This window comes from Gastrolobium bilobum, unplaced genomic scaffold (genome assembly GCF_033153095.1).
Source record: "Gastrolobium bilobum isolate Gb01-03AN ecotype WA unplaced genomic scaffold, APGP_CSIRO_Gbil_v1 utg11542, whole genome shotgun sequence".
NCBI lineage: Eukaryota > Viridiplantae > Streptophyta > Magnoliopsida > Fabales > Fabaceae > Gastrolobium > Gastrolobium bilobum.
In genome coordinates this window covers 114,862-132,414 of record NW_026898298.1, presented here as the reverse complement: position 1 = coordinate 132,414, position 17,553 = coordinate 114,862, and the positions used below count along the sequence as shown (strand labels likewise).

Here is a 17,553-nt window from a genome sequence, read left to right as displayed (position 1 = left end):
TTGTGGGAGATAAAATATGTCAAATGAGGTATCATTGCGTAGATCTCGAAAAGTTATGTGAAATCAAAAAAAAAATCAACTGATTTGGATACCCGAGTCACAAGTTATGGTCTTCCGAAGATTTACGGTAATTGGATTGCCTACGTGGCGCTGACGTGGCACGAGTCCCGTCAGTATCAGTGACGGGACTAGTCCCGTCAGCATACATGACATGTTTGACTGCATTACTTTGAAAAAATTTATCCAATCAACTTTAACCAGGCAATTCTTTTGTCCAAAAGCTTTAAAATTGTGTTTTTCCCGGAGCTTGGAAGTGCAGCTTCAAATAATATAATTATAAAGTCTTAGACTCAAGAAGTATAAATATACTCGAATAAAGAACGAAAAAATCCATTAACTATGTAAAAGAATTTTAAATCATCTGTTAACTAAGTTACGAGTTTACAATGATTTGTTAAAGGGATTGTCCTGAACTTGTTTTTCCCTTGGTTAAAAAGTAAAAAGTACTAGTAATGCCAAAATGTTTCTTGTAAGAACTAGAACCGTCTGCACTTATCTAGGTAATGCACGTTTTGCACATTTTATCCCACGATTTCTACGGCCCGAAGTGTAATGCTCAATTTTTCTTTTTCTTTTTTTAAAAAAACTCGATCCTACATGTTCAGAAAATTTACATAACCCAAAAACCTTTACTGTGGTTTTTTTCAATTCGTAGCAAATTGTCAACTGCGTGCATATTCAATCCATTTTTATTCAGCGATTTTAATACTTAACTGGATTTTAATAACTAATTTCGTATTCATAACATTTTATAATGAAAATCATGCTAGTTTCTAAGAATTGTAGAAAACATACAAATTTTTTCTCAAATAATCAAAAAAATATATGCTATAAAATAATATCAAACAACAGACTAACGGGAGCAAGACTAAAGCTGCAAAATTCACTACCGTGATGACTCAACTTGGGGATTTTAAGAGTCAAATTAATGTTGAAAAATAATAAAAACCACAATTTTCCACTTTTTATGCTTTACCACTGTTCTTTCTCCAAGGTATTCAACATCCAAATTCATAAAATAAATAACGAGCCATTGGGCAAATTTTACGTGATCTCATTATGCTGTCAACTGAATTAATTTTGAAAACAAAAGTAAAGTAGCAAGACTGGCCATTTTACACATCATCACATCACACGCCAATGTAACAAGATACGTTAAGGTTTAAACCCTAGTACCCAGACGTCTAAACTATGAATTACAGGATAATTAAAGTAAGTAGGGACAAAAACCATAATACCCTGAAATGATCTTTGGAAAACAAATCATCGTCTAAGCAACAAAATTGTTCATGAAATGTTAATCCTCCAACAAGAACAGTAAAAAAAACCCACCAGCAAAAGTATTACACCCTGTTTAAAATAACAAAGCTTATAATTAATGAAGTACAAAGACCAAAACAATATTTCTCATCACTAACACTACTTCCAAAAGTTGCTTAACGATTGGCCTTGGCGACTCTCTCTATCTCATCCTTTTTCTTAATAGCAACTACTTCCAAAAGTTGCTTAACGATTGGCCTTGGCGACTCTCTCTATCTCATCCTTTTTCTTGATAGCATAGCTGAAATGGAATTATTTTTCAGCAAATCACTAAACGATGAAACATAAGATCAAACAGAAATAGAAGATCCAATAATAAGGAAATTACATATTCCAGGAAAAGAAATATAACAGCATACCTGTTGGATGAACCTTTTGCTGCGTTAATAAGTTCATCGGCCAAGCATTCAGCAATGGTCTTAATATTTCTGAAAGCAGCTTCACGTGCACCTGTGGTTAGAAGATAGATTGCCTGATTAACACGGCGAAGAGGCGAGATATCCACAGCCTGTCTCCTAACAACTCCAGCAGAGCCAATTCGAGTAGCATCTTCACGGGGACCACTTGATAAAGGAACAGAAAAACAGAATTAAACAAGACAGGTTGAATATTGCACAAGCATTTAACTGCTCTGGAAAAACAAAAGATTCCACCATGTTTTTTAGCTTTGAGATAATTCTCATGTAATGAAATCAGAACATGGAAAAGTAACAAATTTAAGCAACAAACCCTTATAAAACGTGTTTCCCACCAGAACAATTCATATACCCCATTATCATCTAGGGTGAAGAACTATTTTTTTCCAAATTGCTTAAATAGAAAAGTACAATGCTATGGACATTATCGAGGAGAATGATCAGATAGAGCTAATACAAGATGCCATCATCCAGGCAATCAAACCAATAGGGAAAGAATTAATCATCATTTCTTTCTCCAATTCCAATAGTCCACAACTCCCAATCTAAAAGAACAAAAGATAACCCAAACATCAGGTTTGATTTTCTTTTCGAGGTTTACAAGTTCTAAGCGATAACCAATCACAAGAAGAAAAAACAAACATCATAAAAGTTCCCTTGCATTATTACAACCAAATGCAAATGATTTTTTAAATAATCCATATGATTGATTACACATAATAATATAAGGAGAATGATCAGATAGAGCTAATACAAAAATGCCATCATTCAGGCCATCAAACCAATAGGGAAACAAATAATCATCATTTCATCCTCCCAATTCTGACATACAAGTAGATCAAAGTTACCATTGTTAAGTTCATGTAACATGCAAGTGTTAAGAATTTAAGGCAACTTTAAACATATCAAGCTTGGTTTTTCGTGTCTTAATTAAAATAAATAAATGATCAAAGAAGTTCAAGTGCTTTATTTTGCTTTCCAAGGCTGAATAATTGAATAACCACATAATTACAAGTATCAATACCAAAAGTATATGAAAGTTAAGGAGAATGATCAGACAGAGCTAATACAAGAAAGCCATCATGCAGGCAATCAAACCAATAGGGAAACAAAGAATCATCATCATTCCATTCTCCAAATCAAGGGCGGCAGGTAGATCTCAAGAGTAAATTTTTAAATTAAAGGAATGAAACAAATCAACTGCAGTTTTCCCAATGCCCTGTGTCTTGCAAAACTTAATTAACTTCTCATTGACATATCTTGTCAAGGTGAATGTTAAGCAAGGGAAGATATTCAATGATTCTGTTGCATTAAAAAAGTGTTCCCTGTTAAACTAAGTATCCCAAAAAACTACGGATTCACATGTAAACAATCTTTCAGACAAATAGCAAAAGGAAGATCCATCCATATACAAGCCAAAAAAAACCAGTTGGGAAATGTGCACATACCTGTTGATGACAGCATCAACAATAACTTGAACGGGATTCTGATCAGTCAGCAAATGGATAATTTCCATCGCATGCTTAATAATCCTCACAGCCATGAGTTTCTTCCCATTGTTTCTACCGTGCATCATGAGAGAGTTGGTGAGCCTCTCAACAATAGGACACTGGGCTTTCCTGAAACGCTTGACCGAGTACCTACCAGCAGTGTGAGGAACATAGGTTGCATGCTTGGATGGCACAACTCCAATATAATCAGCCAGAGAGATGTCAGTAACCTGACAGAAAAAATTCAGTAAATAAAAAAAGCATTTTTATAGACAACAAAAACATAAATATGGAATAAGAAGCGAAAATTAAAAAACGAAAACCACAAATCAGGTGTACGATAAAATATTTGTGAGAGGAGAGATCAAGTGCGAGTAATATTGAGTAAATCAGAAATGTAAAAGAAGGAATGAAATAATAGAGGAAGAGCAGAGTAAGATGTGAGACCTGAACATCGTCGAAGCTCCACCTATTGAAGAGCTTGACATCAAGCTGGGTGGGATCAGCTTCCAGAGCGACTGTATCAGCCATGGCTGTATAACCGAGTGAACAAAGAATGTTAGTTAGAGAAAGAGAGAGGAAAGAAGAGATGCAGAACGAAGCAAGACAAGGAAGAAAGAAGAAAACCTAATGAGTCACAGAGGAGGGTGCGGCTCTCAGCTTCTAAGCTCTCTCGCTCTAGGGTTAAGTAACTCTATTGTGACAAAGATCGAAAACCCTAGTTTTTGGGTATTTATAATAAAATGAAACTCTTTCAAAATTAAAAGAGGTTGAGTTTTGGGCCCAGCCCAGCCCAATACAATTGGGAAAATGTGATATTTGTTATCTGTATGGCATTGTTACAATTATGTTTTGTAAAAGGGTGTTGATATGTTTTCTGATTTAAGTATTTATTTTATCTGATTATTTTTTTCATGCTAAGTAGAAAATTTAATTTGTGTCTTCATGTGACTTAATTTATTTTATTTTGTAGTATTGTTGAATAAATGAAAAGTATTGAAGACTAATATAGAGGAGAAAGTTTATTTTCTACATTTTTCATAATTGTTTTTTTTTTCAGCGTATTTATTTATTTATTTTCATGTTTTTTCTTTTCTTTTGCCTTTGTAAGGTGCTGTTCATTATGCTGGATAATATTGGACGCAACAACTTTGGCTCATTTTTGACCATTTCTATTTTGGTAAGACATTATGCATCTCATCACATTTGAATATTTTATAATTTTCCCTAATATTAATATATTCTCCCCTCAACCGAATATCTAGACCCAAAATATTAAACTCGCCTCCTAGCCAAACACCTGTCTAGCCCAAGCCTAACATGGCTCTAAGGATTTTCGGGAGGAAATATATATCACCCACCAGCAAAATTCTCACGTCGTCCAGCGAGATTCAGACTCATACCCTCGCAGGATATGAATCAAACCCTTAGCCGACGATCCCACATTCATTAACATGTTTGTCATAGTCATTACCTATCAAATGATAAGTTTCTCAAATAAAGTAATAAGTATATTTCTATCCACAAAAATAATAAATTTAAATATACATTGTTATCCCAAACTCTTAAAAAAATGATCAAAATTGAAATTCAAAATGGTTTGAGAGAAACGCTTGTTCCATGTAGCATTGAACTATGAAAGAAACATTCAAGTCTATTTAAATTGAAATTAATAAAACTTCTGGATTATATTTTATCATGAAATTTTGTTCAAAAGTATTTAGAAATGAATCAAGATAATAACCGAATGTCACCCCAATAATGTCTTATACCTTCACAACAACCAGTAATATCAGCAATGTCTTATACCATTCGCCCATTTAAATTTTAGATATTTGTAGTCACTAGCCATTGCTCAACAGAGGTCAATATAGCATAAAAAGCACCATATAGAAGAAAAATCACATTTAATCCAAACTCACATTCCAATCTTAGAAGATTAAACTAGAAACATCAAAACTCAAGCCAAAATACCAAAAGAAAATAGATCCAAAGACAATAATAGTAGGATGCTAAATGTTTTGGCATCCACTAACTACCACAAATATTGTTTTGACTAAATTTGGAGACAAACGCATAAAAAACCCTAGCGCAACCTTCTTGCTTCTCTTTCAGACTCGAGTAGTGTGAGAATGTCTCCTTCTCTCACTGGTCCTTTCACATTCCTCATAATGTGACGGTTCTGATCATCCAAAAACTTCACCTTAACCTGGGTCACCTGTCCTCTGGATCCAGTACGACCCATAACTTTGACAACAATAGCATGCTTCACCTGAGACTCCATCCTGTTCAAAAACAAGCAATAATTACATGATGAAAGAGGAAAAGAATTGGATTTAGGACACAAACATTGCATCAGGGTGACAGAAAAATCAGAAACATATGTACCACAACAACAAACTCCAAAACCAAAATCATGGATCTTCAGCTTCAGACTGCGGTAGAGTATATCCAAACTAACAGGAAATGATAAAAACTATTCACACCAAACATTCAACTCTGAGTTTAGGTATAAAAACCATCAATCATCATGCATAAAAAAAAAAACCATCAATCATCATGATTCATGCACATATAGGGAAAATGGAAACCTAGTCAGAACATCATATCAATAAAAGATCAGACTTCATATAACACAAAAAAAAAAATAACAATAATAATAATAATAATAATAATAATAATAATAATATACTTCAACAGCAATGTACAAATATAAACCCTATTTGATTTCTTAACAAGATTTCAAGACAGTTTAATTTTGTAAATATAATGATGTCAAAATCTTTAAAACATAATCTCAAGATTATGATTGATGATATTTGAAACAATCTGCAATCGCAGACATTCCATATAATATAACCAAGACCAAATTCTTTTGATAGAAGAGGACCAAGTGAATGTTCAATTACAAAATATGATCCACCAAATAGCTGAGGATGAATATATACATGACTTTACAATTTCAAAATTCCAGTTGAAGGTTAAGGAAGATATTCTAAATGACACAAGGCATGCTAAATTAACGTGTCCAAATTGTAAGAGACAACAGAGCCACTTTAGACAAAATAAAAACGGCCTGGATAAAGGTAATGTTGGAGCAAGACAGCAAATTGTAAATGCTTATCAACATAGTATTTTTTAAAAACCACAAAGGTCTCCTCTACTTTGCCAAACAAGCCAAAAACTACTCAAAACACTAACCAGGCTTCAAAAGTTCATATTTCAATACTAAAAAAAGTGAACCAAAACCAGGACATAAAAGGGTCTCAAATTTCAAATTCAGTTAAAGCAATGCAACCCAGATCAGGATCGACCACATCCGGATCACAACAACCACCATAAATTCCAAGTAAAATTAGAAGCAATCATTTCAACATAAATTCGTAAATAAACACAATGAAAGGCATCAATTAAACTTCACCAGGCACCCATATCCGATTTTTAAAAACACAGATTTTAATGAAATTTTAAAACGATGGACCAATACATCGGCAGAAAAGCATGCTCCAGAAACAAGAAAAATATTATGAACGTTACAGTGGCACGTAGGAGTGGGTGGAAGAACGATAACATGAAAAATAATCAATCAGATAAAAATGTTGCATGGAAAATAAATAAACCCATGAACGAATGAATACGAACCTGAGCTGATCAAAGACGAAGGGAAAAAGGGGCTATGCTTAGGGTTTAGTGACGGCTGCTTTCCCTTCTTGACCAGTAAAACTGCGGAGAAAGAAAACCCTAGTTTTGCTGAAGATTTATACAGAGTCGAGTGATTCCTGAAATGACATTTTTGCCCATCACTTAGAATTTGTTACATGAGATTTAGATTTGCATTTTGCAGGGTTGTAACACTATCCTATTTTGTAGAGTACATTAATGTTAAATATATTTTAATATTTATCATGTTGTAAAATATATTTTATTTCGTTACATATATATAAAATTATGGGTTTTATAAGAGTTATGTTGTAGGAAAAGTGATTGTGTAATGTTATAGAAATTCGTTTTACGTGCCTTATTTTTTTTTTTTTTGCTTCAAAATATTGTGTGTAGGAAACTTTTTTGTATCATGTTGCATGATGAATGCAAATCCCTAAAATTATATAGGATTTATATTTTTTCTTTTCTCTTCACATATTTCTATAAATATGTAGCAGATAAAATTATCTCGCATGATATAAAAAATATTAATCCCTTATTTTTATTCTTTAAAATTATTATTAATAATTACATGTTTTGAATTTAAAAATAAATATAAGAATTTATTATAACCCATCAATATAGTGTATATGATTCAGATTAAATCAGGCTTTAGCCTCAATAAATGATTCAGTATAAGCCTGTTGCAAGTCTTACTTGACTTATTAGCTTGATACAAGCCAAATTTTAAGTCTGTCTAGCTTGTTTTTTGAAAAAATACAAGTTTAGCCTACTAAGCGATCAAAAATAATATAATGTGATGTGTAAATTATAGGTTATAATTATTTTATGAAAAATAATTATCTCATGTTGCATGAGATAATTATCTCGTGCAACAGAGACAAAAGAGTGGGGTCCACTATTTTTTCTTTTTTTCTTTTTTTTGAATATAGTGGACCCCACTATTTTGTCTCTTTGCATGAATAGATCCCTTACTTTATACCACAAATTAAAATATTGACAATTCAATTAAATTGATGAAAATAAAAAATAATCAATTGAATCAAATTATATTAATTTTTAATTATAAATTTAAATTAAATTTAATTTAAAATAAATTAATGTTTATATACGCATGCACGATCTGAGAATAACTAATTTTCAAAAGATGGTATTGGGGATAGAAATTTATTACTTTTTTCGAAAGAAATTTACTTATCACTTTGTTGTTACTAAATTAATTTTTTCAAGATAATAAATGTATTACTCTTTCAAAGATGGTATGATACTGGGGATAGAAATTTAGAGTCTACTTGATTGTGTTCTAGTTTTTTTTGTTCTTAAAACTGTTTTATAAAATAGTTATAGAAACAGTTATTTTTTATATTTATTTTTCTTTGAAAGTTAAAAACTAAAACAAAAAATAAAAATAACTCAGACATGTTTTCTAAATTTGATTCTAAAAAAAAAAACAGTTATAGTTTTCAAAACATTTTTTACAAAACAAATCTTACCAAACGAAGTTTTTTAATTTTTTATTCTGAAAATTAAAAAATTGTTTTCGAAAACAAGAATAAGAGAGCCTTACTTTTCACTTTATTTGATGAAACTTATTATTTTATAGGTAATGACTATGACTATGACAAACATATCAATAAAGGTGGACACAATTAGCTTATTAAATTAATTTTCAAATGACGGGACCCATTGCTATTTTCAAAAAAGAAAAAGACAAAAAAAGTGTGGAACCTACCATCATTGCTATTTTCAAAAAAGAAAAAGACAAAAAAATTGTTATCTGATATATTTTTTTTTGTGTGTTGAAATCCAAAGACAAATGCAAAAATTCCCATAAAACGAAAACAAGAAAAACACCATCGTTCTTCTCTCTGAAGTTGTGTTTGCTTTGTTCATAAGTTGTGTTTGCTTTGTTCATATATATATATATATATATATATATATATATATATATATATATATTTTTGAGGGATATTTTTACTATCAAAATTTTTCACTATCAACTTATTACTTATCTAATTACTATTGGATCAACATTTTCTCTCTCTTCATAAACTTTTTAAAATTTTCTCCCTTTGATGCAATAATGATTAGATTGGTAGTAAGTTCATAGTAAAAAATTTTAGTAGTAAGAATATCCTCTATATATATATATATATATATTGATTAATGATACTGGCCACACACTCAGACTATTGCAATTCCCATCGGTTTTAGAAAAGGGTCGTGCGAAAATGATGTCATTGAAAAGTAAATTTGGCGGTTTGTTTAATCAAATGACTCGCATGTTTGGCATCGGTGATGATTTTGGTTATGATGCAATTCTTGGGAGGATGGAAGGCATGAAGGATGTAATCGAACAAGATAATAAGCAATTCAAAGATCCGGACGTGACAACCTTTGTCTGTGTTTGCATTCCTGAATTCCTTTCACTTTATGAAACAGAGATTAGTTCAGGAACTTACGAAGTTTGAGATTGACACACACAATATCATCATTAATCAAGTAATCTTTGATGATGGAGATATTGAATCTAAGTTACTTAAAGCAAGAATGAAAATGCAACAGAAGTATCTGGATCAATTTTACATGTTGTATGATGACTTTCACATTACCAATCTGTCGTTGCTCCCAGAAGAGGTTACTGGGGTTGAAGCTCTGAAAGCTTTTACGTCACTATATCAACCCTATCTAGCAGAGACCAAGTAGAACGGTTAGAGCGTAGAGTATCACCTCTACAACACCAGTTAAAATAGGCTGAAGAAGAATTGGTGAGACTCAAATGGGGGAAGCCCAAGGCTTGATGGGCCCCATTCATGAATAATGACTTTTTGGTTATTTACATAATATCATGGTATACAGATATTCACCGCCTCTTATTTTTTTAGTAGAATTTATTTCGTCGCACATGTAGGTGGGCATGTGCATTGTTCACATTTCAAGTTCCATGGGCTTTTATGTGAGGGAGCGCGTTAAAATATATAAATCCATTAATGTAGTGTCACCCAACAACTTAAGCTTTTGAGTTGAATTGATTCTTTACAAAAATGAATGAAATACGGTGGAACGGAATAGGATGCGATATGTTTTATTGGATATTTTATGATGTCATACAATAAATCAGCTTGATTAAAAAAAAAGTTTTGGGAATAAATTTTTATGTTAAGTTGAAGTTTTTTTTTTTCTTATTTATAATTTTTGTTTTTTAATGCATTTAAAAAAAATTTAAAAAAAATTTTTGGGGGCACTGCCCCAAACTCCTTAACTAAATATGTTGACATAAATAATATTTTTTGGGTATTGTCTTTGTAATAATAATATGACAATTTTTCTATAACATAACATTCATAAAACCTATATATATAAATGTTTGTTATTATAAATTAATTTAATTAAAATATCGGGTTTACTAAAATAACCTGTCTTATGTGAAATAATTTTCCTATAATTATGTGAATCGGCCCATATGTATTTTAGGAAGACTGGAACTAAGTTATTGAAAGATGGAACTATATAAAAGGCTAGTGACTTCACAAATCAGTAGGGGTGTAAATGGGTTGGGCTTTGGCCATTCTGCCCCAAGCCTACGTCAAAAAAAATTCAGCCTACATGACCTACTGGCCTATTAAAGACTTTATTTGTAGGCCAAGTCTGGCCCATTTTCAAAAATAAGAAAGTCTGACATGGCCTATAGGCCTTGTAGGCCTCCCACTATATATACTAAGCAAAAAAAATAATTGTATAGAGCAAAGAAAGTTCTATTCATGCATGCACTAGTACTTCTCATAAGAAAAAAATGACAAACAAGAAAGAGTCAACATAATACCTCAGCTCTAGAATGTATATCATAGAGGAATAGAGTCAAAGAAATGCGAAAAATAAGAAAAATACAATTACTGGATGCTGAAATAAAGTCTACAAGAGAATGTCATTCATCTAAAAATCTTTAAACCACCATCAAGACAAGGGAAAGAAGAGTATTATTGAAAGATCTTCATCGGTAACATCATAATCCAGCAAGGTATCCATTGCTCCATGGTATTAAGCTGCAACAACATGTAAAATTTGGAGACATTAAACAAGTTTTTCTTTCATAAAATAAAATAGCACAAAAAGTAAGAGATATTGGTATTTGGTACTTTGTGTCTTTACCACATAAAATAAATATTATTTTATTATTTTATTTTAATAAATTAAATAGGCTAGTCTACAAGGCTGTAGGCCGGGCTTGACAAAATTGGCTTATTTATTAAAAAAACTTTTTTATAAGCCTAAGTCTACTCTACTTTTCTGAAAGGGTTGGGCTCAATGTAGGTCGGGCCGTAGGCTGGACTAGGCCAGCCTGGCCCATTTACACCCCTACAAATCAGGAAAAACCTGAGCAAGAAAGAATAACTTTTTTTTTTGTTTTTTTGGATACAAGAAAGAATAACTTGTTAGCTCCATATATGATTTTATCTTATTCACTCTATTTATATTTTGATATTTTAGTTAAACATTTCAGTTCTAACTTTTAAAAAAGAACAATTTTAAATTTTCTTAATAATTTTTATCAATAATGGAATACGAATATTAAATTTTTTTATATATTTTCCAGATATCAAATATTTTTTTTAATAATATGGGGAATTGGTATTTTTTTATTACTATTATTGACGGACTAACCGGCGAAGTCCGACCAAGAGGAAACAAGAGAGAACAAAAAAAATTGTAAACTTTTTTTTTTTTGGTAAGAGAGAACTTAAATCAGCATACCCTAAATATGTATAACATAATTTGCAAATCGGGGTAATTTTGAGGGCAAATTCAATGGGGCTATGCTTTCAGCCATTTGTGCTTTATATACAGAACATTTTCCTTAAAATACAAATAGTGATACCAACCTCCCTATCTGTTGTTGTTCTCCCCAGACATCTCAAATAGTTTAAAAAAAAAAAAAAGTTGCCACAAATCAGAGTTTTAATTTTAAACAACTTTAATGACAATCAGAAGTTCACAGATATTGATTAGGAAAATTAGTATTTTAAATAAAGAGAAAAAATATTCTCATGTCACATCATACAATTTTTTTTTGTTACACATTCTTTAATAACCATGCAACTTTTTTCCTTTTCTTTTTTATTTTTTAGGTGTTAGACCACCACTATATATCTATGACATAAAAAACTCCCTCTCATACAATGAGACTAGATAAACCTTTAAATAAAATCATAAAATGAGATTTTTTTGTTTTTTACAGGGTACAATAAAATATGACATTTTACCAATATGAAATTTGACCCCATATCATCATCAACACAGAAATGTTCAAAAGGTAAGACTAATGAGTGCGTGGTTTTACTGTAGCAAATGATATTAATGCTGCTAAGAACAAATAAACTACCAATCCAAAGGAGATGCTACACAGAAGATAATAACAAAGTCAAATATCCCGATGCCAAGCAAGAACTTACAGATACAATTCGAACAGAATAAACCCAAGCCAAAATGGGGAAAACATGAAAGCAAGATCCCATAAATTTCTCATTGAATCTTTAGATAAAGAAAATAAAACTGTACAAAAATGAAAACCAGAATGTTTTAGTGCATAGTAAAATTATGAAGACTGAAGTAAAGACGACAGTTTTAAATGCTTTAAAAGCTTAGAATTCCTCTCTAATATACTTCTTTTTTAAGCACGAACTCCCTTGAGGCTAACCATACGGGTAGATACATCGCCCTGGGATCCCCTCAACGATGAACCTCCTTGATACCGTGCACTCTGATAGCCAGTACCTGTTCCTCTTCCCATTCGATCCCTTGAATAGCCACTCCCAGTTGCTTGGCCTAATGCGAATGGCCTTCCGCCACCACTACCATATCCTGCACGTCCACTGCCTTGCCTTGGCTGAGAAAGGGACATGTCTTGCCACCTACCACCTAAAGACCCAGTTCCACCCCCAGCAGCGGCAGCAGCATAGTCCTGGTTATCTCTCCGCCTCAGAGGCAGATCCATTCCACCACCACCTATTCTTGCCTCTGTTGCTCTTTCATTACTCTCTGCAAGGATAGATAATTTCTCTGTCAACTGGAATGCCAAAGCCTGCTGTCTTGAGTGTTCAACATCTTGGAAAACAATGCACCCAGTTGGCTGGTCCCAGCTAGCATGAAGCTCCTCATTGATCATCATCCTACTAACAATGCTATGAGTGCGAGGCACAGAGAGGTCAAAAATTTTTGTAAGCTGATCCAGGCTCAAAGAATCATAAGATGAAGAGAAGGTAAAGAGGTATGTCCTCAAGGCCTCCTCCTTAATTTTGTCCTTCAACATTTCAAGCACACTGTCCCGATTTCTCACAAATTTCCATACATCAAGAGAGACAATAATGTCAAAAGCCTTGTGGAAGTCTCCCTTGCTAAGAACCCTTGTGGCAGCCATAACATGATCTCTGACATTTTCAGGTGGACCGGTGAATGTTTGTTTATCGCTGACCTCCAGCAGGCGACGGAAATTCTTACTGATGACCTTGCGCTTTGCATCATGAATATTGGCTGCCATATTAGGAACTTCCAGCAGCATAGCAGATATAAGATGAACAGCCTCCAAGAGCTCAAGATTTATGTGCATATGATATGGCATCTGACGTCTTCTTTCCAATCTTTCCTGTAAGAGAATTAAAAAGAGTTAACTGTGATGTCAAATGTAATTCTCACAATTATAAAACAAATGCAAAATCTGATCATGATGAAAATATGTATTAGAAAAACTCAAAGATTTGACAGTAGCAAACCTTTCATCATAATACAACTAAGGAAGACAACACTATAACAGTAGCACAGTATATTCAAACTTATTTAAAAGTGCACAACTTCTCACTTTGAGGAATCACATGTCCCAAACATATATTCTTACAACTTGCTACATTCTAAAATACATTGGGATTATTACTATGCATTAAAATTGAGTTTATCTGCTGCATTGATTTAGTTATGCAAGACTTAAATAGCTAATAACTTTGGACTACCATAACAAAGAAAAAGAAAAGCTAACATGTATCCATAGCTGCTTGAAAATTGCATAACTGAAAATAAAAAGCCCAATCTGTCTGTTCTTATGAGCTGCTGAGCATCAGGATGCTAAATGGGACGGATTGGAGAAATGCTATCCCAGTTCCTTTTCCTCAACAATCTATTATCAAGCTTCAGTATCAGTGCAGTTTCTTTCCGTTATTTTACTTCACAGATTCTTGACATGCGCCATTTTCTATTAGGAAAGAGGGCTAACCTCTTTAAGTGTTGATCATAGTGCACCAAAGAAATTATTATAGACAGATTCATATCATTTCTTGACAATTACAATGCATGCATGCATTCATATGAAACATACAGTTTTACTAAACAACTGTCATTTAACACATAATGTCATGCTGAAGACAAAAACCTTACCTGAGACCTGGCAATGAGGGACACGAGTAAATGATAGACTAACAGGGGATCTTGGTATCTTGAGACACAATTCAATTCAAAAACCATATATGGTAAGCACATACATACATACACACACCCACCTTTCAGTTACTCCCTTAGTCACAATAAATGCATTAAACTCTAAAATGAGATCAGCAGCTAAAAAAACTTCCACCATGTCACAAACCAACAACCATTGGAAAAAAAAAAGCTGGGATGGATTAGGGGGAGTGTACCTGTTCTGGAGTCTTCTCATGGTAACGACTTTGAGACACACCTTGTGCAAGCAACTCCTTCACCCTTCCACCAGAGTAAAGTTCAGAAAGACATCCATGAGCTTCGGAAATCAGTCCGACCCGAAAAGCACATAGACCTAGCTGCGCCATAGCCCTGTTAAAAAGTATCTGTGTAGAAATGTCCATATGCTGAACATTGTCTTGCAAGTGACTCATAAGCAGTAGATCACGAGCTATTGAGAACTCATCGCGAAGAGCATGGTGGTATATATCACAAAGCATTGCGCGTGCTTTAGTACGCTCGTCACCATATTTGTAGATTAGTGATACCAATTCATCCATTAAGTTCCTGCTATTCCCAGGGAAGGAGGATTTTCGGGCCACAAGCTCCGGAGTAACAACAAAAGCAGTAGGAATTCGTGTTTCCTCAAATCCTTTTGACTCTTCACTTGCCTCCCCTCCATTATCTATATCTTCCGTCAGTTCAGCCAATTTTCTCATGGCATCATAAACCTCTTGAGGTTTGTAGTAAATGAGTTCAACCCTCCTCAAGGCTACCTTAGAAGAAGCTCTGAAATCTCCAATCCTTTCAAGATATTCTTGGACATTCTGAGCAAGAACCAAAAACATGGGCTCATCCCGTAGTCTCTCCACATACTCACGGGTATGAGGATCTATGCACTGCAGGCTCTTGAAAAACTCAGCATCTATTCTTTCTAAGAATGCAACTAAATTACCCCAAACCCGAATTGATCCATCATAGTCAGGCCCTTTCTGAGTTTCATTCTCATCTGGCTCCACCGAATCATCAACCACTATGTTTGGGTACTGCACTAGAATATCCAGAATTATCAGCATGTTTTGCACACATTTTTTCCATACATTAATGGGCATATGCCCACTGAGGCCTGGATTAACATCAAACTGAGCAGAAACCACACTAAACAGAATTTCCAGCTTCTGTGCAGGTGTTTTAGCAACTTTTGTCAAGAAGGTGAGTTGCTCAACCTGTTCAAACCTTCCAGTTCCCTTCCTGCCCCTAGCTGCCACAACCTCTTTGAACTTTTGATTTACTTTGTCCCATGTGATCTCGCTGGGGTCTTTCAAAAACTGTGTTCCCAAAATTCTGTCTTTTTTCATAAACTTTTGGTCCCAAGGTGCTTCATTTGCACCAGTCTTGTCATCTTCATATTGAGAAGCTTCTGAATCTGACTTGGGTCCATCTTTTCTAAGCTGCTCAGGGTCAATAATCTCATCCTCACTTTCATATTCTTCCTCCGTCTCCTCTTCATCTTTTTCCTCCTCACTCTCCGGATTCTCCCTGCATTTGTTAATCATGTCCTCATATTGCTTATTGTTCTTCTTCAACTTCTGCTTCATTGAGTTCAAGGCTTTAGCATTGCTACTACTCATCTTCTTTTTTGCATCCTTATTTGCCAAAGCCTGAGTCAAGAAATCTTCTAGCATCACAAGTGCCTTAATATAAAGATTGGGCACCTTCTCGGACTCAGTAACACGCATAACTTTCTCAAGCTGTTTGTTAATCTTGTCAAAGCTCTCTTGCAAGCTCACCCAGTCATTAATCTTCATGGCATTCTTCATCTGATCAACAGTAGAAGCCATCTCCTCAAAACGCTTATCTTTTGCTGACCTGACAACGCGCTTTTGGCCATCAGAGTCATCACTGTCACTTGCATTGTCCTGCAAGTATCTGCTTGTAACAGCTTGATTAGCAGATTCACCGGCTGCAGTCTCAATCTCCTCATCATAATCACTCTCCTCCTCCTCGGAATCACTACCACCCTGCCATTCAAAAATTAAATTAAAAATTAATGCTTCAATATCACATAATCAACATTTAAAACGCATCGAAACATATGTTAAAAACCTGAGTCCAGAATCTCGAAGCCATCTTTTGTCAAAAGTTCCGAGTAGGGTTAAGAATCTGCGATGAAAATAATACTATCAATACATAATCGTATTACCGATCCATAAATAATTAAGTTAAATAAAATGTATTTCTTCAACAGCGACAAGCTTAACCATCAATTGTGTCACCAAAAAAAAAAAAAAACGAAACCTCTCGAGCTTGGGATATTACACGAGATTGGGGGAACAAGGTGGGAATTTCGGCGTACCGTTTCTGCAACTTAGGTTGTCTCTGGAAGATTCAAGAAACTTCAATATTCAGGCACCGATCAATCGTCGAAGATGAAGGGGAGAAGAAGTAGCGACGGCTATCGTTTGATTGAACTGAAAGTGCAAATGTGAATATTAGGGTTTTGGAGCATTTGGGTCGCTTAAATACTTTTTCAACTCAATGGGCCAAACCCAACTTGAGATACAACAATTTTCTTGAGACCGCACAAAATATACTTTATTCTGCTTGAATTTTTATTTTTTATTTTTTTTGGTAAGCTGCTTGAATTTGATTTTATTAAGATGTGGGTGTTTTTTTTTTTTTTTAATGAGGGGACCCTAAAACAAAACAAATTACAATGTGAAAAAAGTGAGTGATTTTTTATTAATAAATTTTAGATTTCTAGGAAATTCATATTAAAATTTTTTACTCAAGTTTTGTACAAGAATCTTAAAATTTTACTTGGAATTAGAATTATAAATAAGAATTCCATAAAATAATACCATCAAGTGAGTGATATTCTTATATTCTTACTTAGTGGAAATTTTTTTCATAATTTATAGAATGTAAATAATTTTGTTTTAATATTTTCATGATTAAAAAACCCTCTCATGTTAAAGCTTACATGTGGCATATTAGTAATTTATTCAAAAATTCGTCAAATGTTAATTTTGTAAGATTAACCCATATTCCCAAAAATTATTGACAATCAAACAAGTTTAGAATCATGAAACTTGAGCCAACATTCATAAGAATATTTTGTTATACTAAACAATTTTTTAGTG

General features: G+C 33.4%; 3 protein-coding genes, 3 non-coding genes and 1 pseudogene across 6 annotated transcripts; 1 reads left to right on the top strand and 6 right to left on the bottom strand.

The window, feature by feature from the left end:
* Positions 1 to 1,285: 1,285 nt before the first annotated feature.
* On the bottom strand, positions 1,286 to 4,008 carry LOC133314621 (small ribosomal subunit protein uS7). Its single transcript, XM_061516122.1, has 5 exons — positions 3,914 to 4,008; positions 3,734 to 3,819; positions 3,245 to 3,516; positions 1,740 to 1,943; positions 1,286 to 1,621 (listed from the first exon to the last, which is right to left on the bottom strand). Exons 2-5 carry the CDS (start codon positions 3,815 to 3,817, stop codon positions 1,567 to 1,569), a joined length of 615 nt encoding a protein of 204 aa, XP_061372106.1. The 5' UTR covers positions 3,818 to 3,819; positions 3,914 to 4,008; the 3' UTR covers positions 1,286 to 1,566.
* Positions 2,231 to 2,312, bottom strand: LOC133314673 (small nucleolar RNA Z102/R77). The gene has a single exon (XR_009751985.1). It is a non-coding gene; the product is annotated as a small nucleolar RNA Z102/R77 (small nucleolar RNA).
* LOC133314672 (small nucleolar RNA Z102/R77) lies at positions 2,528 to 2,610 on the bottom strand. The gene has a single exon (XR_009751984.1). It is a non-coding gene; the product is annotated as a small nucleolar RNA Z102/R77 (small nucleolar RNA).
* LOC133314674 (small nucleolar RNA Z102/R77) lies at positions 2,844 to 2,929 on the bottom strand. Its single transcript, XR_009751986.1, has one exon. It is a non-coding gene; the product is annotated as a small nucleolar RNA Z102/R77 (small nucleolar RNA).
* On the top strand, positions 3,917 to 9,750 carry LOC133314639 (ATPase GET3A-like; annotated as a pseudogene).
* Positions 5,177 to 7,076, bottom strand: LOC133314656 (small ribosomal subunit protein eS28). Its single transcript, XM_061516163.1, has 2 exons — positions 6,929 to 7,076; positions 5,177 to 5,571 (listed from the first exon to the last, which is right to left on the bottom strand). The coding sequence occupies exon 2, from the start codon at positions 5,568 to 5,570 to the stop codon at positions 5,373 to 5,375; it is 198 nt and encodes a 65-aa protein (XP_061372147.1). The 5' UTR covers position 5,571; positions 6,929 to 7,076; the 3' UTR covers positions 5,177 to 5,372.
* A 2,533-nt stretch (positions 9,751 to 12,283) lies between the features above and the next one.
* On the bottom strand, positions 12,284 to 16,887 carry LOC133314649 (eukaryotic translation initiation factor 3 subunit C-like). Its single transcript, XM_061516152.1, has 4 exons — positions 16,767 to 16,887; positions 16,517 to 16,573; positions 14,629 to 16,431; positions 12,284 to 13,589 (listed from the first exon to the last, which is right to left on the bottom strand). Exons 2-4 carry the CDS (start codon positions 16,538 to 16,540, stop codon positions 12,618 to 12,620), a joined length of 2,799 nt encoding a protein of 932 aa, XP_061372136.1. The 5' UTR covers positions 16,541 to 16,573; positions 16,767 to 16,887; the 3' UTR covers positions 12,284 to 12,617.
* Between the last annotated feature and the right edge of the window lie 666 nt (positions 16,888 to 17,553).